General features: G+C 35.2%; 1 protein-coding gene across 1 annotated transcript in view; it reads right to left on the bottom strand.

Moving 5' to 3' along the window:
* The window catches only part of LOC140141629 (uncharacterized), a 176,327-nt gene that overhangs the window by 18,588 nt on the left and 134,811 nt on the right, over window positions 1-22,928 (bottom strand). Inside the window, exons 13-14 of the mRNA XM_072163540.1 lie at window positions 3,919-3,994; window positions 2,955-3,047 (exon numbers count right to left, since the gene is read on the bottom strand). Coding sequence (XP_072019641.1) covers window positions 2,955-3,047; window positions 3,919-3,994 — 169 coding nt within the window. The remainder of the gene's footprint in view (window positions 1-2,954; window positions 3,048-3,918; window positions 3,995-22,928) is intronic.

Below are 22,928 nucleotides of genomic sequence, written 5' to 3'. Positions count from 1 at the left end.
CTTTACTTATACAGATTTGTATTTCTTCCCATCATGTGTTTCTTTACTTTCCATTTCTGGCACAACTCCCATTTGCTTTTCTTTATTCCTATTTGAATATGTGTGTGAGTTTGGTGGGGTGTACATGTATGTATGTGTGCATGCAACTACTTATTCATTTGTCTATATGCCTCTTTATATTAAGAACATTTCTCTTCATCATTCAACAACATTCAAATACATTAACATCACAGACACAAATGTAACCAAATGAGAAATCTAAACAAGATTAATATCAGATTAGAATTAAATGACTCACAAACATGATATACAAAACATAGTTTGATGGTGCTTGCAGTATAACAGTGAAGATATCCACCAAGCATAGATATATATGGCACACTATATCATCTAGCGGGTTAGTATGAGAAAGATGCGCCTGATACTGTCTGCTCTTATCACTAACAAACAACCAAAGGCATCGACCTTGCAGGCCCTTATCATGAGTCTCTCTTTGATCAGATTTACACCATCTATTTCTCTTACTCTTCATTTGCCAACTGATCTATGATTTATACCGACATGCCACAAGGTTTTGAGGATTACAATATACTTGGATACTTTAAAAATAGGCAAGAAAATGATGTACTACTAAAATAATGCACCGATCGACTTATTTCAGTCATGTATTCCTAGGGGAAAAGTGGATAACTATTCCACAGTGGAAATCAAGTTGATACATGTGGAACATACAAGTACTTGTCTTTGTTATCTATTTATCTGTCGGGTTTTTTTTGTGTGTTTCTTATCGATTCTATCTCTCGCACTCTTGTCTAAAATTTCTACCTGTGTGACACAGGTGGGTACCTCACTTTATGCTTACTGACACTTTCCAATTGCAAATGCAAAGCATGCTATTTATTAATATATATGTATCATGGGGACAGTGATTGGTCTTAAAACGATACTGTAGATTTCATTGTGACAATATTAATTTTAAATAATGAAGAATGAGATCAACCAAGTAGGATGTAAGACAACACAAGACACAACTTATATATGCAATGGTTGGAAATAAATGATACAAGGCAAAGAAAGTATGATTTAGATGACTTTATGAAGCTAAGGCAAACTGTCTGCCTTCTCTCTTCCCTTCATCATAATTCAAATTTGCTTTTCTTCTTCATCTTCTATTTTCATAAATTGAGTATTATACTGTTTTTTCTATCAATCTAATCATAGTTCTTCCTCTTTTCTTCTCCACTAGACTCATCTGTCCGCTCTTCTCTTGTTTCTCTTCTCCTCATCTCTTCTCTTTGTTTTCTCTTCTCTTCATTCTAGATCCTCTTATTTGCTATTCATCCTTTCTTGACTGTTTTTATGCAGTTTTTCCTCTCTCCCTCTCCATGTTTATTTTTCCTCTCTCCCTCTCCATGTTTATATCTACCCCATCTTCTTTTACTCCACTCACCCTCTGTAACCATTTCTTCTTAGTATCTCTTAGGGAGGACAGTTTTATGGTCTACTTATCTCAGCAATGCTTTGCTGTCTTCGATAATGGTTCATGTACGCTAGAGCGTTCGATAGGAACAAGCGAACAGTATACGAGTTTGCTGATATCTATCGGAGCGTTCAGCAGAGCAGCAGGATTAAAAACACGGTCGATGGTAAAACCATAATCAATTTCTTTTGTGTTCAGTAAGTACATAACGACCCACTTATCAACTACTCAAGTGGTCATTAAATAAGCATGTCTGGGGTCGTGTTTTAAGGTCAATAGAAAGTCAATTAGGTTTCAAGGGGTTGTTAATTCAAGCATGGTCGTAAAATAGATTCGATCGATATTTGGTCAAAGTGTGGCATCGGAGCGCTGTGTACAATTGAGCGGATCCTGACAGAGTTTGCTACAGGCTTTAATGGGTTTGGGCTCTGATAAAAGCCGGGTACCTCTCCGATACAATGCGCTATCGAAGCCAGCAAAGCATTGCTGAGCTAAGTAGACCATAAAAACTGTCCTCCCTTACCATTTTAATTTGTCCCTTAATTTCTCTCACAGTTGTTTGATGTTATGTAAAATTTTGCCATTTTTAAGTAACGTTGTACAATGATGGCGCTATTTATTTTAAATATTGCTTGCATCTTTACAAGGGGGTAGACACTTGTAGTATAATGGTATTAGAACACAGAAAAAATACTAACAAATGGCAAGGAAATTTTCAACAAACTTTTTATCATGAAGAAATATATGTAAACAGTGCATCCGAACCCGGAAGTGAACCAAAAGTCAGTGTCAAAAGGTCATAGTTCGTCATTTTAGCGTGACTTTTAAGGTTACCTAATGATTTTAACGGGAATTTTTGTGCTAAAAATGACCTCTAATAAACGCCCCCCCTTGGGAAAATGTAACGCCCGGGGGCGTTTATTCGACGAAATACGGTAATTTTGAAAACCAAAGTAAAAAAATCTGAAATAAGAAGAAACTCTCCCATTTCTTTTTGTTATTAGTTTGCATTTATGACCTTCTTGCATTAAGCTGATGAATGTATCTTCTCTTGACAGCTATCATCAGTTTCTCTGACAGTTATCATCAGTCTCTCTTACTTTTCTGTGATTTCTTTCAAATTATCATGTCTTATTTCAATTAGTCACTGTTCAATAATTAAAAGACTGTATTTACAGTATTAACTCTCTTCGCACAGGTGTCGACTGCAGACGACAAGTTTTAAAAAAAATTAAAAATTAAAAAAATTCAGAAATGTTAATTTTTATGACCAAATTTGGAATCAGCATGAAAATTGCATTAAAATGAGTACAAACAAGCCTAGTATTGGTTGAGTAGTTCTTAAGATAGCTCTTGATATTTTGAGGAAAAAAAATCAAAACTTGAACTTTTTCCGTTGAAGCGCATGGCCAGCAGGCAGAGCATTAATTAACTTAGAGTAAACATGAATGTGTATCCATGTACATTAGCTTACCTGATGGATTGTTGAAACTCGTCCTTGTGTTGTCTACAGATGGCATCATAAACCCTCCAAAGGATTTGTCACAGTTTTCTCCACTTCTCTTATCTGAAATAAAAGTAATAAATTAATAAAAAAAAAAAAAGTATAAATGGAATAAATATATAAATGAAAAATCCTTTCTGGAATTACATACTACAGCTGTTTGTAACTTAATGTCAAAACAATATTATGTGAATTGATGAAACATTTAATCACGCTGAATGATCGGTCTGGAAAACATGAGAAAAATGCAAAAAGACATGTCAAAAGAGTAGTCCTGAAGTTGTAGTACACCAATTATTGACTTGAGTAGCAGAAAATTAACCACAATGAATGAAATTTGCTTTTCCATTATACAATCAAAAATGATGAGTTATAACTGAAATAATATGCATTGTCATTATTTGTTATTTTCTTGTATAAAAATAATCTGGGAGAGACAGAATAAAAAAAGTATGCATGCATTGCATTGGAATGTCACAAACCCTGCATGCACATTCACAATTATATTTGTTGTGAACACTACAATGACAGTACCGTACATATTTGACTTCCTTAGGATAATAATTGCATTTCAACTGACAATATGATGTCTTTCAAAATGAAAATTCAAAGTAAAATTAATGTCCTGAACTTTCAATCAATGCAGACTTTTTATCATTTGAAGGCAATACAACAAAAGCAATATAAATGCATTATAAAACGGCATTCGATTAACCCCTGAGCTCTACCTGCCGATCTAACATTGCCTCTGATTGGTCAATTACATGATATCTTCACTTTAATCACCAATCAGAATGGAGTTTTGCAAATAATTCACCCCAATTTTTGGAGTGGTGCAATTATTCTAACAATGTTGGTGATTGGGCCAATTGATAATGAAAACTTCTTTTTGGCCAATCGGCAGGTAGTTCTCATGGGTTTAATATTCACTTACCATTTGCACTTGAAGCTTTTGGTGATGCAAACATTTGAGTAATGTCAGGTGAATTTGTCTGTTGTGAGAAACTTTTCTGCTGGGTGTGAAGAAGAAAATAAGGGTTAGTATTTTTGGTATCTTCTTCTTTTGGTACTGCTTAACATTCCAGGTGGAAAAAAGGAGTTTATAGATGATCCAAAGAATATGTCAGTTACCATTTAACACCTGTGGTTGGAGAGAGAGGCACGTTTAGTGGCTGTCTGTCTGAGTGGTGTCCTCAGACTTTGATGACCCTCTCTATCTTTCTGTCTTGCATCACTCTCTCAATGGAAACTCCAGTCCAGTGTCTTACATACAAATGACGCTTAATAAAATGCATTTCCAAAAATGAGCAATGCGCTTTACATGCAACAAAAATAAATTAGAAACTAAATGGCCACAGCAATGCAGAAAATGGAAACATATGCAATGAAAACTAGTACAATTGAGTTTTTAAACTGGCTTTAAAGGCACTAACAGTGGATGATGAATGGATCATGGTTATAGGAAAGTCATTCAACACTTTGGGACCACAGACACTGAAAGCTCCATCGTCAAACTTCCGGTTGTATTTTGGAGTTGCAAGATCAATTACATCCAGAGCTGCTTGTCTTAATGGTTTGTGAATTGTGATGCTATTTGTGAGATAGTCCTGAGCCAGATTGTGGAGTCTTGAAAACACAAAAGAACTTTGAAATGATGCGTTTGTCAACAGGCAAACAGTTAAGTAGCTTTAAGTGTGTCTTGCCCTAGAATATCAATATATGTTAGGACAGGTCTTCCTGGCATTCTACTCCCAAATCCAATATTTGGTGACATGCATATTTGGTAACATGCATATAGAGCAGCAAATGAAAGTATCAAATTTTTAAAATAAAGCTGAGATCAAATTTAATACACCACATCTTGTTGGCTTATGCTAAAGATTTTAACGCAAGACAATCTTCTACTTTGCATATATGACTGAATATTACACTTAATGAATCACAGGTTTTCTAACACATGATTTTAAACATCAATTATAATTTCATGATAATTTGTGTTTTTATAAGAGAATGCATCCAATAAAGTATAGTGCCAGATGAAACTTCATGTTCATGAATATGTAAATTAGATTGCAAAATACTTCATGCAATTTTCATTTTCTTTATTCCTTATCCGGTTTTGCATCTTATCAAATCTTCCGTGAGATTATGTGTCGCCTGAAGGTGTTTTTCTTAATCGTGTTTCTGATTCTACAAAGATGTCATATTTTAATATGTTATATTTGAACTTCCATCCCCACTTTCATGTACCCCTATACCTAAACACATAAAATGCTTTAATATATGACACATCTTTAAAGAATAGACCTTTTCACTTGTCTGGGGTATTTTTTCATGGCTATCTATATTATATAATATATTCTATCAATGGATGACCAGAGACATGTTCCAAGTCACTAATCCATTTACATTGTTGGAAAAGAAACTCAGAATTCAAACATCATGTTTGTGATGAGGAGAATTTAAAAACAGTGAGTTGTGTGCATCTTAAAACTCATACTGATATTTGTATAATAGACTGTTTTTATTTTATCCTATATACTTTGGAACATCGGGAAAGTTGAGACAGGCATTAACTTGTGGCGTCTAGGTGTTGAAACTATTACACATTACCATGTAAGGTATAAATGTAGCATATTGATGGATGCTTGGAGTACTTCAAGTGGATATCATCTGTGACTCTATGCATATAAAGCAGCAAACAAAAGTATCAAATGTTAAAAATATAGCTGAGATCAAATTTAATATCTTGTTGGCTTATGCTAAATACAAGACAATTTAGTTTGCATATGACAAAATATTACACTTAATCAATCACAAGTTTTCTAACACATGATTTTAACCATCAATTATAATTTCATGAAAATTTGTGTAAATAAGAGAATGCATCCAATAAAGTATAGTGCCAGATGAAACTTCATGTTCATGAATATGTAAATTAGATTGCAAAATACTTCATGCAATTTTCATTTCTTTATTCCTTATCCGGTTTTGCATCTTATCAATCCCCCGTGAGATTATGTGCACCTGAAGGTGTTTTCTTAATCGTGTTTCTGATTCTACAAAGATGTCATATTTTAATATGTTATATTTGAACTTCCATCCCCACTTTCATGTACTGCTATACCTAAACACATAAAATGCTTTAATATATGACACATGTTTAAGGAATAGCCCTTTTCACTTGTCTGGGGTATTTTTTCATGGATATCTATTTTATATAATATATTTCATCAATGGATGACCAGAGACACGTTCCCAGTCACTAATCCATTTACATTGTTGTAAAAGAAACTCAGAATTCAAACATCATGTTTATGATGAGGAGAATTTAAAAACAGTGAGCTGTGTGCATCTTAAAACTCATACTGATATTTGTATAATAGACTGTTTTCATTTTATCCTATATACTTTGGAACATCGGGAAAGTTGAGACAGGCATTAACTTGTGGCGTCTAGGTGTTGAAACTATTACACATTACCATGTAAGGTATAAATGTAGCATATTGATGGATGTTTGGAGTACTTCAAGTGGATATCATCTGTGACTCTATGCATATAAAGCAGCAAACAAAAGTATCAAATGTTAAAAATATAGCTGAGATCAAATTTAAAATCTTGTTGGCTTATGCTAAATACAAGACAATCTACTTTGCATATGACAAAATATTACACTTAATCAATCACAGGTTTTCTAACACATGATTTTAAACATCAATTATAACTTTGTGTGAATTTGTGTAAATAAGAGAATGCATCCAATAAAGTATAGTGCCAGATGAAACTTCATGTTCATGAATATGTAAATTAGAATGTAAAATGCTTCATGCAATTTTCATTTTCTTTATTCCTTATCCGGTTTTGCATCTTATCAAATCACCCGTGAGATTATGTGCACCTGAAGGTGTTTTCTTAATTGTGTTTCAGATTCTACAAAGATGTCATATTTCAATATGTTATATTTGAACTTCCATCCCCACTTTAATGTACCCCTATACCTAAACACATAAAATGCTTTAATATATGACACATCTTTAAAGAATAGCCTTTTTCACTTGTCTGGAGTATTTTTTCATGGCTATCTATATTATATAATATATTTCTTCAATGGATGGTCAGAGACATGTTCCCAGTCACTAAATGCCCATTTTACAGTTGAAATCCAGTTGAAGACACAACTTAAAATCTCCAACCACACAGGGAGTGAAATTTCAAATTAGATTACCTGAAAGGGTGACTCCATTTGAAATCTCCACCCTCTATGTACAAGGAGATTAAGGACATTTCTTCCACAGGAGTGTATGGATTTCAACTGGTATAGTCTAATCCATTTACATTGTTGGAAAAGAAACTCAGAATTCAAACACCCTGTTTGTGATGAGGAGAATTTAATGACAGTGAGCTGTGTGCATCTTAAAACTCATGCTGATATTTGTATAATAGACTGTTTTCATTTTATCCTATATACTTTGGAACACCGGGAAAGTTGAGACAGGCATTAACTTGTGGCGTCTAGGTGTTGAAACTATTACGCATTACCATGTAAGGTATAAATGTAGCATATTGATGGATGCTTGGAGTACTTCAAGTGGATATCATCTGTGACTCTATGCATATAAAGCAGCAAACAAAAGTATCAAATGTTAAAAATATAGCTGATATCAAATTTAATATCTTGTTGGCTTATGCTAAATACAAGACAATCTAGTTTGCATATGACAAAATATTACACTTAATCAATCACAAGTTTTCTAACACATGATTTTAAACATCAATTATAATTTCATGAAAATTTGTGTAAATAAGAGAATGCATCCAATAAAGTATATTCTTAGTCAGTGGGAGTGGTCTAGTTCGTAGGCATATTTTTGATTGGACACTCGCAAGATTTCGGGTGCTGTTTATCAGGCCGTAGACGCCCCCCCGTCATCATGCGTATTGATAATGCTTTACACGCTTGTAGAGGTGCGCGTATGTATCGCTGCTGTATCGCGAGACTAGTGCGGAATACGCGACGCTAGCTAGCAGTATGCATAACAGAATACATGAAAGTTGTAAACAAGTTTCGTTCATTTTATAATGAGGGGAGTTTTTATGACGGCAACTTATTTTTTGCTTTAAAAAAATTGTTTACAGTTATTCGAATAATATTTAACTGACTAAGAATGAGAATAAGCGATAGGAATTTTTATTTTGCCTATCCTCTACCTATGATGGCGACAGGCAGGTCCAATATTTTTATCAGTAGTGTATACGGCTGCGCCGCATCCACTACTCAAAATATTGGACCTGCCTGTCGCTCTATCACACTGTAGAGGATAGGCAAAAAATAAAAATTCCTATCGCTTATTCTCTAAGTGCCAGATGAAACTTCATGTTCATGAATATGTAAATTAGATTGCAAAATACTTCATGCAATTTTCATTTTCTTTATTCCTTATCCGGTTTTACATCTTATCAAATCACCCGTGAGATTATGTGCACCTGAAGGTGTTTTCTTAATCGTGTTTCTGATTCTACAGAGATGTCATATTTTAACATGTTATATTTTAACTTCCATCCCCACTTTCATGTACCCCTATACCTAAACACATAAAATGCTTTAATATATAATGACACATCTTTAAAGATAGCCCTTTTCACTTGTCTGGTATTTTTTTTATGACTATCAATATTATATAATATATTCCCTCAATGGATGACCAGAGACACATTCCCAGTCACTAATCCATTTACATTGTTGGAAAAGAAACTCAAAATTCAAACGATCCTGTTTGTGATGAGGAGAATTTAAAAACAGTGAGCTGTGTGCATCTTAAAACTCATGCTGATATTTGTATAATGCAGTTTAATTCGCTTGTCGAATGAAAACACAATTATCCATGCGGCTGAAATCGCCTTCCGTAGTGAAGTCGTGATAGTTTCACTATTTTCCCGGTGGCTGGAATCGCCTTCCGTAGTGAAGTCACGTGATAGTTTCGCAAGGGCAGGACTTCAGCACGGGTTGTCGCTATTTGGATTCATTCTTTGTCGGTCAAGCATTCAGAGCGGGCGTAACATTTTCTCTCTCTCTATTTATCATGGTTATTGGACAACGAAGAGTCCGTATTAAATCAGCAAGCTTATACAATACAGCTTTCTTCACATGGAATAAACTGTGACGGCAGCAGATAATCAAGATGTTGTTTGCATAAATTTGTGTAAATTACTCGATTCAAGTAGGCCTATATTGAGGAGGCCAGGCGTTACGAGACCTTTTTATGCTGGAACATAAATGGCAACGACCGATGACTAACAACAGGGGATAAATCGGTGAGATATTTGCTTTCATCAATAAATTTGTTAAACTTTGCCGTTAATCAGTTTTATTAGCAGTGAATAATTGGGTTTTAGCCATGGAGAATAGATCCAGATAACTACTTTAGTACATACAGGTTGCATTTCAATCTAACGTTATAATCTTGCTGTATTTCAGCTCGGAGGCCATGGGTAGAAAACCTGGGTTAATTTTCTTATAACAATACAAATAGGCCTACGTAATCTAATCATGACTTCAGGGACGCGACCTCTATGGTCATCATGTTATGCACCATGTTCATTGAAGCACGATTGAAGTGACATAGAATTGAATAGATGCGTGTATGTCACATCAGAAAGTAATACAATAGAAATTAGAACCTCATGAACGCAGAACCAATCTTTTTACACGCCAGTAATAAACTCGTAGTCGATGGAGCATGAACAGTGATCACTCTTATAATGTGTTATCACAATTATTGGTACTCATGAATACTAAAGATTGATGAATCATGCGGGTGGCCATTTCTATAACATATCATGATGGGTTGTCACAGTTATACGTATGGATGTTTATGAATCCCATACTGGTGAGGTTAAAAATCATGTTCAAAATATCTGTTCGAATTTGAAAATTTCTCTGAGGATATAGGCCTAATGGCTATTTTATTTTTTTTTAGCGAATTTTATTATCAATTTCAAACAGTTTAGCGCAAAATTTTTATTGTGGAAGCCATGCGTGTTTCCGTCTTGGCGAAAAACAAAACTAAATAAAAATGTCATTTGCTATTCTTCGGCATCAACTAGAATTTGTTTTCATCACAGTTTTGGCAGGTTAAAGGTTGTCTGAAAGTGAAAGTGGTATAAATTAATAAAGGAGTTGGAGTGTAGAATATATATGAGGCTCTTAATATACATACATGTATATGACATACAGTATTCGGTGTGGGCTATAAAGTTGCAGACAGGATTTGCTTCCCTTTTCTTCTGTCTTTTAATTGCAGGTCGTATGGATTCTACGAGACGGGGATAGAAGGAAGGACGATAGAAGAAAGAACAGGAACTTCTATATGGGGAGAATTATAGTATGTAGGCCTACAACAAGCTAACTATATTTAGTACAGGCAAAGATAACAAAGGATCTACTACATCTTCATTAAAATACGGTGTTTTCTTCAAATTGAGTATCATTGCATCTCGAATATTAACACATTATGCAGTGCTTCGTGCAAGTAAAAATAGCATCAGCAATTATGGAACTGAATTCTAACATGGCTATGGATGGGTATTGGCAGTGAGCAATAGACGAAGATCAGCTCATCGTAGCTTGATGGAAAGGTCAACACTTTAATATCAAGTTGGTATCAGTGGAAGGAGCTTATACAATTCTTTGGCAATCTATCCAGGTTAAACAATTCAGGAAGCATAGTAAGGATACAGTTGGAGGGAATGGAAGAATAATTTTGGTGCCATCAATGGATCATTCAATTAATAAAATTCCATACATTAAGCGCTCGACTGACCCGAAAGCAAGTAGGTGAAATTAGCGAGTTTTATCTCGGTAGCAACTAACCAAATATGTTATTGCATGAATTATCTTTGATATATTGGTACAAACAAGGGTCATTCCACATCGAACAACTTGACTTTGGCGAGTTGGACAAATAGCGACAAGCGTTATGGCAGAAAACAATGGGATTGAAATATTATTCATCAAATCAGACGTTATGCGCAAATGTTGATGCCATGCCATTTGTGTATTTTGGATCTGTGTATCCATAAAGGGTGAAGTACTAGCAACCTCTCCCCTTCTTTATCGCATCGTCATTTTTAATAATAGCGTGCAATGTGGCCTCTTTGTGACGGGCCCACGGATGTTTCTTCTGTTTTTTTCGAAAACCCGGTGGTTTTCTTTTTTAACTCTATGGCATATGTTTATGTACATTGATTTTATGATGATATTGCTATAATTTTGTTTCAATATTACCTGCTTTATATAGTTTTGGTGTGTTTATCATGCTTTCTGTAGTTTGATGTTATTTTGATATGTAAATTTGAATTTGAATTATCATGTATGATGTACTTATAATTTGTTGTATAATTTGGTATTTAGGGCATGCCTTGGAAGCGCTTAGCGACTTCTGTTTTAGCGCTTCATAAATGTTTCTTTATTATTACTATATATTATTGACGGGGGGCAGATGAATAAAACAAAAAAGATGAATTATGTTTACCTTTTGGGAAATTTAACAAATTTGAGGCAAATATTTTCTTACCTGTATCTACCAAACGAAGACCAGATCTCTTCATGGCCATTAAGTTAAACAATTTTATAGTATTACAGGTCTTTCTTAATGGTATCTATCAAAAGGGCTATTATAGACTTAGGTATTCACTTAGAGGCAGCATAAAAGTCATAGTAACATATTACATATATATAGTTAATGGCTAAATGTAGTAGAGCGATTTTTACACAACAAATGGAAGGTAAATAGTTTGCTTAGTTGGATCTATCAAATTAAGTCCAGAATTCATCCTTATTATCAAGTTATGGTATTTTATGCACTTATTGTACAAACAAAGAACAGAAATCTTCACCGCAAGTTGGTAAGACAGAGTTGTGGTTTTAAATTGTGTCTATTAAACATGTTAAATGAAGACAAATTAAATTTTTTGCATAATGCATATTGCATGGCTTCTTGCTTTTTTGATCTCGAAATTACTGTTGCATTTATGTTGTGCAATATGTACTGTGTGCATTGTTTGCTATTTTTGCGTGGTTTATAATGTATATTTCACAGTTAATTGCATCTTGATCAATCATGTCCATTTAGGCTTACGCTGTGCAATATTTTGATTGTCTTTTTAAACTGGCTTTAATATATTTAATTTGCTCGAACTCTTTGTATGTTCTAAATATTGTAAACTCAAATATTCTTCTCATTTTTTACAAATGTATGTGGATTTAATACCATGTTTTGTAAAGCGCCTTGAGTTCTTTTGATGTAATTGCGCTATATAAGAAATAAATATTATTTATTAATCAAATTACGGTATGATCTTCTACGGCGTATGTCCCGGGTGTATATACGTCAGAATGTTAAATAGGGTCACCTAGTTGTCACACCCAGAGACAAAAGGAAATTCACCTTAGTGGGCAGGAAACATGTATGGGCATTTGTCAAAAGATGTGAAGTCGACAGTGAGCATATAGGGCCTACATTTGAACATCACATGTAGGCCTTGAGGGATGAAAAATCAAATAATTCCAATAATGAACTAGGCTAATAATCATGGGGCATGTTTGCTTTGTTTGGCATTGGGTTTTCTCATACGTAAATCTACCCAAAAGATAGGAAGAATTAGCCAATAACAAATTATTCAGATATTCTTTTGTTGGGTTATTCCAATCTAGGCAAATATAACAATGGCTATGAGAAGTCGACAGTGACATATGTAGGGCCTACATGTGAACATCACATGTAGGCTCTGAGGGATGAAAAATTCCAACAATTCCAATAATGAAGTAATTATCATGGGGTTGTTTGCTTTGTTTGGCATTGGGTTTTGCACACGTAAATCTACCCAAAAGATAGGAAGAATTAGCCAATAAACAAATTATTCAGGTATTCCTTTCCAACAGTACGAATGCTCATGTCGGTTGATCCAGTGTCATGTCGTCAACCTAGTTAAAGCCTAAACCTTTTATCACCTAGTAGTATTTATTGCACTTACTTGTCAGACTTTTGGGTATTCCAAATATAACATGGCTAATGTATTGGTTGAATGAACCGTCAATCATTTTCTTCACCGCAAAGCACGGCGGAGGAGTAGATGGCATGTAAAGCATAAACTGCAAACAGAGGGGGCGGAGTCTGGCAAGTTCCTTGACTTGTCCAGGAACTTGGTTGGCAGTTTTTTGGATCATTTTTCTAAAATGATCAATTTAATGTACATAATTATACATATATTACATTAATAAATTCTATTTAGTCTTTCCAATCTTGGGTATTTGCCTACTAGAAGATTTGGCGTTGGTTTCTACTGATGCCCACCATGTAATCTAAATATGAATATAATATGAAAATGAGAAAGGGTCAGCCATTTAATTTCTTTTGATATATGTAAGTCCGCGACTTTTTTATATTGTCATCGTTAGATGCAGTCTTTATATTCTATCCATTGTTAGATGGAGTCTTTATATTTTCTCGATCGTTAGATAGTGCATTCCCTGTTAAGGGAACTTTTGGTTTATAGGCGCAACTGGCTTTCAAGTAATTGTTTGGGAGGCTCGGTCGGGTAATTATCATGAGCGAAAAAGTTGACCATAAATCAATAAATATTAGCTGGCTGATTCCAATGAATTTTCTCAAAGCATTGCACGAATAAATTATGCGTTCCTTCTGAATGACTGACAAGAGGTCCAAAATTGGTGTGAGGGTTTCTTTATTTCAGTGTCGTGGATAATGCAGTTTAATTCGCTTGTCGAATGAAAACACAATTATCCATGCGGCTGAAATCGCCTTCCGTAGTGAAGTCGTGATAGTTTCACTATTTTCCGGTGGCTGGAATCGCCTTCCGTAGTGAAGTCACGTGATAGTTTCGCGGGCAGGACTTCAGCACGGGTTGTCGCTATTTGGATTCATTCTTTGTCGGTCAAGCATTCAGAGCGGGCGTAACATTTTTCCCACCCACCACTCCCTTTATGTCAGGGTTGATCGGATTAAAATTGATCAAAATAGTGGACTGGGCGTCATAAATAAGTATCGCAAGAGTGAGAAAAAATTACATAAAGGTTTCATCATTAAGTCAAAATGTAATTAAGAATGAAATGAAATCAGAATATGTTGGATGTCACGGGTCTTTGTGTTGCATAATAGTGTGACTATATGGATGTACGTGTGTGAGTAGTTCACTTCAGCTTAAGTTTCTATCTCAGCAACATGTTCTATTCTGTTGCGCAGCTGTAATATTATTCTCAGTGAAATAGTGTGGCGAAGTTTGCTTCTGCCTCAGAAGCACTAGTAAAATTAATTTTAAATTGTACCATTTTGTGTCTGGAAGGAGAAAGGAAAACATAATTGGTTGAGAGCCCTCGGGTTAGAATATACTGATGTTCTTTCCGTGCGTAATAATATGACTAAGGTGTGAGAGTGCGCAAATAGATCATTTCAGGTTCAGTTCTAATTCAGCAACACGTTTTTATGCGGTGGCGCAGTTATAAATGTTCAAATATCGTTGTAAAATAGTGGTTAAGTTGCTTCTTCTTCAGAAGCATTAGTAAAATTGTTAAAATTTATGCCATTTCAGTCTTGGGCGGTATTTTGGTTGATGAATGTTGTGTATAGCGGGAAGGAAGGAATCAACACCAGGTTGGCATGGGGTAGCTAGACAGGGGCCAAGTACTATGCCCTCAGATTTTTCTTGTTCAACAAAATATAAAAAGGAAATATTGTGATCAAGTTTTTATGAGGTTGCGCAGCCGGCTAGTTATCGCGTTGAATTCTAGGGTAGGCTGTCCTATTGTATTTAGAGTATAGGCATCATAACCGAGTGATGTATACGATATCATAAGCTTTCAAAGCAGGGCAATGTGTATCAAGGAATCTGGGGCAGTTTTTTGGATCATTTTTCTAAAATGATCAATTTAATGTACATAATTATACATATATTACATTAATAAATTCTATTTAGTCTTTCCAATCTTCGGGGGTATTTGCCTACTAGAAGATTTGGCGTTGGTTTCTACTGATGCCCACCATGTAATCTAAATATGAATATAATATGAAAATGAGAAAGGGTCAGCCATTTAATTTCTTTTGATATATGTAAGTCCATGCTTTTTATATTGTCATCGTTAGATGCAGTCTTTGCATTCTATCCATTGTTAGATGGAGTCTTTATCTTTTCTCGATCGTTAGATAGTGCATTCCCTGTTAAGGGAACTTTTGGTTTATAGGCTTAACTGGCTTTCGAAGTAATTGTTTGGGAGGCTCGGTCGGGTAATTACATGAAAGCTAAAAAGTTGACCATAAATCAATAAATATTAGCTGGCTGATTCAATGAATTTTCTCAAAGCATTGCACGAATAAATTATGCGTTCTTTCTGAATGACTGACAAGAGGTCCAAAATTGGTGTGAGGGTTTCTTTATTTCAGTGTCGTGGATAATAGACTGTTTTCATTTTATCCTATATACTTTGAAAGTTGAGACAGGCATTAACTTGTGGCGTCTAGGTGTTGAAACTATTACACATTACCATGTAAGGTATAAATGTAGCATATTGATGGATGCTTGGAGTACTTCAAGTGGATATCATCTGTGACTCTATGCATATAAAGCAGCAAACAAAAGTATCAAATGTTAAAAATATAGCTGAGATCAAATTTAATATCTTGTTGGTTTATGCTAAATACAAGACAATTTAGTTTGCATATGACAAAATATTACACTTAATCAATCACAAGTTTTCTAACACATGATTTTAAACATCAATTATAATTTCATGAAAATTTGTGTAAATAAGAGAATGCATCCAATAAAGTATAGTGCCAGATGAAACTTCATGTTCATGAATATGTAAATTAGATTGCAAAATGCTTCATGCAATTTTCATTTTCTTTATTCCTTATCCGGTTTTGCGTCTTATCAAATCACCCGTGAGATTATGTGCGCCTGAAGGTGTTTTCTTAATCGTGTTTCTGATTCTACAAAGATGTCATATTTTAATATGTTATATTTGAACTTCCATACCACCTTTTTATGCCGACAAAGTCATGTTATTGTCATTGGTATTCTGATCTGGTATACAATTGTATTATTTTTCAATATAAAAAACATTACAGGTCATTGTCATCGATTTCTTCTTCAAATTTCTCCACCAGGAGTCAGTTTTGTATGATTCTGACACCCATTGAAGATGTAGATTTACTCAAAAAACGAATTGAAGAAAGAAATCTCAAGAAGCAGGAAACCTAACATGTTATTTCCTCCCCCTCTAGGTGCCATAGAAATGTCAATGTTTTGTTATTCTTAAATCTGTCTGGAATTGGGCGGCTAGCAAGCTCTCTTGCTCTGCTGGCAAGTCTGGTCGTGTGCAGCTCTCACACACTCCATCTTATTTTCATAACCCTTTAGGTGCACCTAGCAATAACAGGATTAAAGATACCTTTGCCTAGTGATGGATGACAGCATCTTCGAGCAATTTCCTCAGTTCCAAGTTGCATTCAGATTTTCATACATACGTCGCGACTATAGGTTGTCCTACCTGGCATGGATGTGGTATGCTTTTGTCAAATTGGCATCTTTTTAATGTCAGTGTTAAAGATTGTGATAATAAAACTATTCAAACTCGTTGTGTGAAATAGTGATGATGGATTTTATTTTTATGGATGTTGAATGCACAAAGCGTTCATATTTTCTTCACCTTTTTGAAATGATAGAATTGCCAGCACCAATTAAACAATGACAGCTTATTTTCTCACATTCATTTTTACACCTTGCATCAGTTGCTGTTGATGCAGTGAATGTTTCTGATATAAGTTGTTACTGTGTAAATTTTGATATTTTTTTAGCTCAGGAAATCGTAGGTTGCAACACATAGTGGTATATGAAGATTTTGGTCATTTTCATGAAACTTGGTGCATTGAAGTACGAAAGCTCAAATATACCTAATTCATAACCTCATTAATATACGTGATATGTTTAATCCAATCACAGATAATAACTTTTAAATATGCGGATGCAAATTGCAGGTCATTGAAAAAGTATAATGACCGCGTCTCGTAGCTAAAAGTGTGCTTTACAATGACCGCATTGCGTGACGTGTTATGCATTATTAGAACAATTTACGCAGACGCTGGATGCTGTATTTGGATATCGCATGATTGCGTGCTAGTGTGATTGGTCGCTAGCGGTATTTCCTTACTTGGCTATTTGATTTTTTACAGGGAAACCAAAGATACAGTTAAAATTGTGTTTTGTTTTCAAATTTAAAAGAAGAAAATGTGACGTTAATGGAATTACAAAAGACCCTCGGGATATTCCTCGGTTCCAAAGCACAATGTTTAGATATTTCACAATACCCTCAAAACAACTGATGCGCAGTCATTAACCTTTATATCATGATTACAGTGACTTTAGCCATGTGATAGTTTTTACTATCACATGGCATGAAAAGAAACCATGTGATGGAATCAAGAATTTGTCAGCACACCAAACCCGGGTTGTGCGGAAGAATTACGATACTAATTGCTGACCAATACACCCCAAACATGGGCACATATCTTTATCCTTTAGTTGACATGAATTATGTAATCTCATTGGACAAACACCACTTGGATAAAAAGAAATAAATTCCTGTGTACTCCTTGCTAATATTTGTCACATTATACAGTCAGGTATTATTTTCTATATTACCTGTGTAAAGCATGCACTCATGTGTGTAACATAACATGTGATATCCTAAGACTTGCACATACTTGGCATGGCTGCAATGTTAATAAAAAGCAAAGACATATGGCCTACTTTTTAGTACAATTGTGACACAATCTGGTCCATGGGGGCAAAGGCGGCAAACTTGAAATTGAGATAATTATAGCCAAAAATATGGAGTAAAAAACAATAAATTACATAAGAAAATAGACAGAGTTCAGAACTTTAGGACCAAGTATGCTAGACCTATGTTTTTTTTAGTTTATAATAGCCTAATGTTTATATAAAGTTATAATTAAAGAAACAAAATTTGCAAAAATGCCTCCTTTGGTCCCCATGGAGCAGATTGTGTCAACATTACCAAACTAAAATGCCTTCATCAAAGTCAAAAAGCAAAGAAGAAATATGGCCTACTTTTTAGTACAATTACCAAACTAAAATGCCTTCATCAAAGTCAAATGATAATGATACTATTCATGCACAGGACAAAATATGGAAATACAGGAAGAACCCAGTGGCGTACCATGGTCGCTCCTTCCCTGGGGGGGTGAAGAAAATTAAATTTTGCCGCCCCTTCCTCAACAGCCCGAAAAGGTTGACCCAAGGTTTGAAAAAGCGAAGAGCAAAAAAAAAAAAAAAAGGATAATAGGCATTAAAAGCAACACATTCTGATGTATAGTACCATTTTTTCACAATTTTGTATACTTTTTCTAATTTTTTCCGCCCTTTTCTTCTTCTTCTTCCTTGTAAGTGCCTACCTCATATGTATGAGTATTATCGCACTGCGTACAGACAAGCTGTACTTATTTTTACTCTGGAACCTAGAGTAGATTGAGTGTATTTTGAAGTACTTTTTACTTTCTTTTTTGCCGCCCCTTCTTCTTCCGCCGCCCCTTCTTTTTGTCACCCCTTCATTTTAGCTGCCCCCTGCTTTTACCCCGGGGGCTCGCACCCCCAAAGCCCCCCCAAAAAAAATGTGTACATGAACCCCCTCCTGTGTCTTGCTGGAAGTACTAATGAGATAGAATACTAATGAGATGGTGTATTTTGCTGATGATCATGCAATGTAATAGAAAGCATAGGTCCATCAACAGAGGGATTACACTCACATTGATTAAAATGTCGAGTAGGTAATTTCTACAGCATTCTCGATGATTCAAAATTCTCGCGATTCACAATACAATGTGCCGCCAACGGTTGCTCTTGCTAGTCCAAACTTTGACCTTTAGGGTCAACATCGCCTTCCTAGCCCAGGGCTGTCAACTCTCACGCATTGGCCGTGAGTCTCACGCATTGGGTCACTTTCTCACGGTCTCACGCCAATGTAGTATAATCTCACGCCTAGGTAGTACATCTCACGCAAAAAGCCGGAAAAGGAGTAAAATATCACGCACCATCATGAATAATTTGCCGTTCCTACCTCCCCCCCCGCTTTTCACATTCTTGCGCGCCGTGGCTCAAATAATCATGGGTTACAATGAACATTGGAGTCGCCAAATCCCGGTACGCCTCTGTCTCACGCCAAGCAATTCCAAAAAGTTGACAGCCCTGCCTAGCCACCATTGGGTTTTTACGCGAGTGTGATAATAATAATGCTGAAAACAGCTTCACAAAGGATTCTGTGTGATCAATAGATCGAAAAGTAATTGAGTAATTGACACAATTCACCCATTTTCTGATCTCAATTCCACTGATCTGTCTGTAGACTTATAGACGAATCCAACGAGCCAAGTCATGGTCAGGATTTGGTCGGCCATCTTTGGGTCCCCGCAACACCAAAAAGCCGCTTAAAAATCGATGTTAGATTCTTTTGTGTTGTAAACTGTCATCATTCTTTTGTCTCACGTGTAACACGGGTGATAGAATGCAGTTTAAAATACCCTCCAAGGCTGCATTATTTCACATTTTAGGTGAGATTGAGCCGACGGGGGCCCAACTTTGGCAGCCATTGAGGTATAGGAATGAGTGAAATTGGATTCGTCTATAAGCCTACACATTTTTGTTAAGGAAAAGATACTTGTCCTTGTATAAGCACCTGCTTATATGCAAATCATCACTGTTGTCATCTTCATGAATTTTGTTTCACAGATGCATTTCAGACTATCATTACGTTTGCATTAAGGGGGTACTACACCCCTCGATAATTTTTGTGTCCATTTTTGCATTTTTCTCAAAAACTAATAAAACACTGGTAACAAAAGTTATGTATATTATAGGGGCAAGGTATCCAATTACTACACTGGAATTTCAGTGACCCAAGACAAGCGGTTTGTTATTTATGATAAGAAATAAGGTACCGCTAGGATGTACCTCATTTCATATCATTATACTGAACTGCTTGTCTTGAGTCCCTGAAATTTCAGTGTAGTAATTTGATTCCTTGCCCCAATAATTATAATATACAAAACTTTTGTTACTAGTGTGTTATTATTTTTTGAGAAAAATGCAAAAATAGTCACACATTTACCACAGGGGTGTAGTACCCCCTTAAGTTCAACGCTGTTCAAGGTTTGTCTCAAAGCTCCCACACCCATTAGAAAATTGTTGCATGCTAGTCACAAAAACACATTTTTTTTTTGTTTCTTGCTCTTGCTACTTTCACCACTGAACACATGAAGGTTGTGGTTTGCAGTCTATGATATTAATTTTCCAATTGGTGTCTTATCAGTGGTGGTGCTACAGGGGGGGGGCAAGGGAAATTTTCCCTCCCCCACTTTTGAGGCAAAACCCCAAAAATCACCTAAATTTCCAAAACAGGTCTCCAGGGTTCATAGGTTTTTGCCACAGGTGGAAAAAATGTTTGCCAGTTTTTGCCGGCAAAAATGGCAAAAACTAAAAAAGTGATTTATAGTTCATTTTTTTCATCTCAAAACAAATCATTAAGTTACAAAAATCATTTCTTGAGTGTAACAAGGCCAGATTTTGTAATTATAAGTAATATATTAAGAAATTAAAGGCATGCGTTTTCATTGCTCAAGTGCATTTAACCGAAATATGGCATATAATCAGATTCAAAACATTTTCATTTTAAGGACTTGATGAGGCAAAAATTATGTTGAATGATTCATTAAAAGTTGTGTGCTGCTGTTTATGAGCTTTCTGTGTTATTTTTAAATATTTGAGTGACTATATGTGAGTTTTTGCCTTTTGTCAGTTTAAACCAGCAACGGCAAAAACAGGTTTTGCCGGCAAAAACCCGAACCCTGCAGGTCTCAAATCGTAAGTTTTGTATCTGTGATATTCTGGGTAACATGATTGTGCAGACGACAAGTTTCAAAAATTTTTTAACAATTTCAAAAATTTCAGAATTGTAAATTTTCATGACTATATATAGAATCAGCATTTAAAATGCATTAAAATGAGTACAAACAAGACTAGTATTGGTTCAGTGGTTCTTAAAATAGCTCTTGATATTTTGTGAAAATGTCTCAAAACTTGGACTTTTTATGTCAAAGCCTGTGGCTAGCACGCAGAGCATTAATATAAAAATAATGATAAAAAAAAATGCCACATAGATTTTAAGCTTTGAGAAAACCTTTGACTTAAGGCAGGTCAGAGGGGAGCATCACATAGCAGTGTTAGTACTTTCTTAAATATTGAGACAAAATGTGATTATTGGCTTAAAGGGGGTAACCCTATCGGTTTAGGATATATGGATTCTCTTCAAACTTACATACAATGTCAAATATTGTCCCCTTTATTATGCATCTATGTGAGAAAACAGAAACAATTTCAGCGTAAATGTGAATAAGTAGCATAATTAGCAAGCCAATACACTGGTACGCATGAATTGCATTCTGGTCAGGCATCCCGAAACAACGGCCGAGTGCATGTCCTGGTGGAAACAGGAAGTGTTCGCCGTGGCACTGAAATCCGGCTCGCTCCTGTACACTTTTATACCCTTCATTCATACTGATTAATCTTAAAAAACATTACATATCAAGATAGACCATGCTGTATCTATTTCGCTTAATTATTTCTTTATTTTTAGCTATAGCGTGCACATCATTTTCACATATTTATGATTTATCTTTGTTTTATTTTTTAACTAATTCTTTGATGGGGGGAGGTGCTCTCATATTTTTTTTTCACATTCCTCGTATCATGCTTGACAATATAGGTCATGTTTTCTTATTTATTTTGCCCCTTAAGTATTTCTTTATTTTTGTTTTTTGTTTTATATCATTATAGCGCCATCTATAGTTTGACATTAGGGGGCCTATTTGATGTATTTTTGCGGACGAGTTGGTACTAGGGTGAAGTCTTCCGAATCTATTCCGATTTCATTCTATGACTACCCAAAACTCCTGTGTCGTGTAAAATATCGATCAAGTGGTAGCCTCTAACAAGGTGTTTTTTTTCAAGATTTCTTTGGAAATACATTGATTTGAAGCGTCAAATTGCAGGATGGTAATGAGAAAAATACGATTCATTTTATGATATCAAAAACTCATCAACAATGAGAAAAATCGGGGGGGATGATGCTGTTGATCGGGTTACAGACCTTTAAGCTAAATGTTTAAAACTGGAAAGTATGGCTCTTTCCATCCTGGCCTAATGATATTTTATGAAATCATTTCATCTATGTCCTTTTAAATTTTGATATTATCATGTTGAAGACATTCAGATATAATGTTCCAATTTATCCAGGTGGATCAGTCAAGACCTATTATACTCATGCAATAAATCATTACAATTGTGTCCACTTAGCAAAATAGAGCAAGGATTAGAGTGAGCAAAGACCTGCTCTGAGGCAGGATTGGAAAATAGCCCTTTATAAGACTGATTTATAAAAAATGCTATTTTAAAAAAAGTCTGGAGCTACTACTCGGCCTACTTAAGCATAGCACACATGATCCGTTTAAAATTGCTGGTTTGTCAATTTGCACCCTTTTTTTGCACCCTTTTTAACAACCTGTGGCCCTGCAAAGAACACAGCTTAAACTCATCTTCTTCTACAATATCTTGCCAACAAACATATATTTACCGTACTGACTCAAGTATAGTCCCACCCCGTTTTTGGGTGAACATTTTTCAAAATTGGGGGTGGGACTATACTTGAATTTCAACAAAAAAAAAAAAAAAAACTTCAATAACTACACGGCAGTTGTTCCCTGTTTTGTTTGCTCAAAATTTTCTGCAAAACACTTAGTAGCTTTAAAGGTGTTCTTGTCTCAAATGCTGTCAGGCAGGCTTGTGTTGTGTGTACTGTTG

Source organism: Amphiura filiformis, chromosome 19 (assembly GCF_039555335.1).
Source record: "Amphiura filiformis chromosome 19, Afil_fr2py, whole genome shotgun sequence".
NCBI classification, from domain to species: domain Eukaryota; kingdom Metazoa; phylum Echinodermata; class Ophiuroidea; order Amphilepidida; family Amphiuridae; genus Amphiura; species Amphiura filiformis.
Note: the sequence above shows the minus strand (reverse complement) of the source record. Positions and strands in the feature narration are given on the sequence as shown.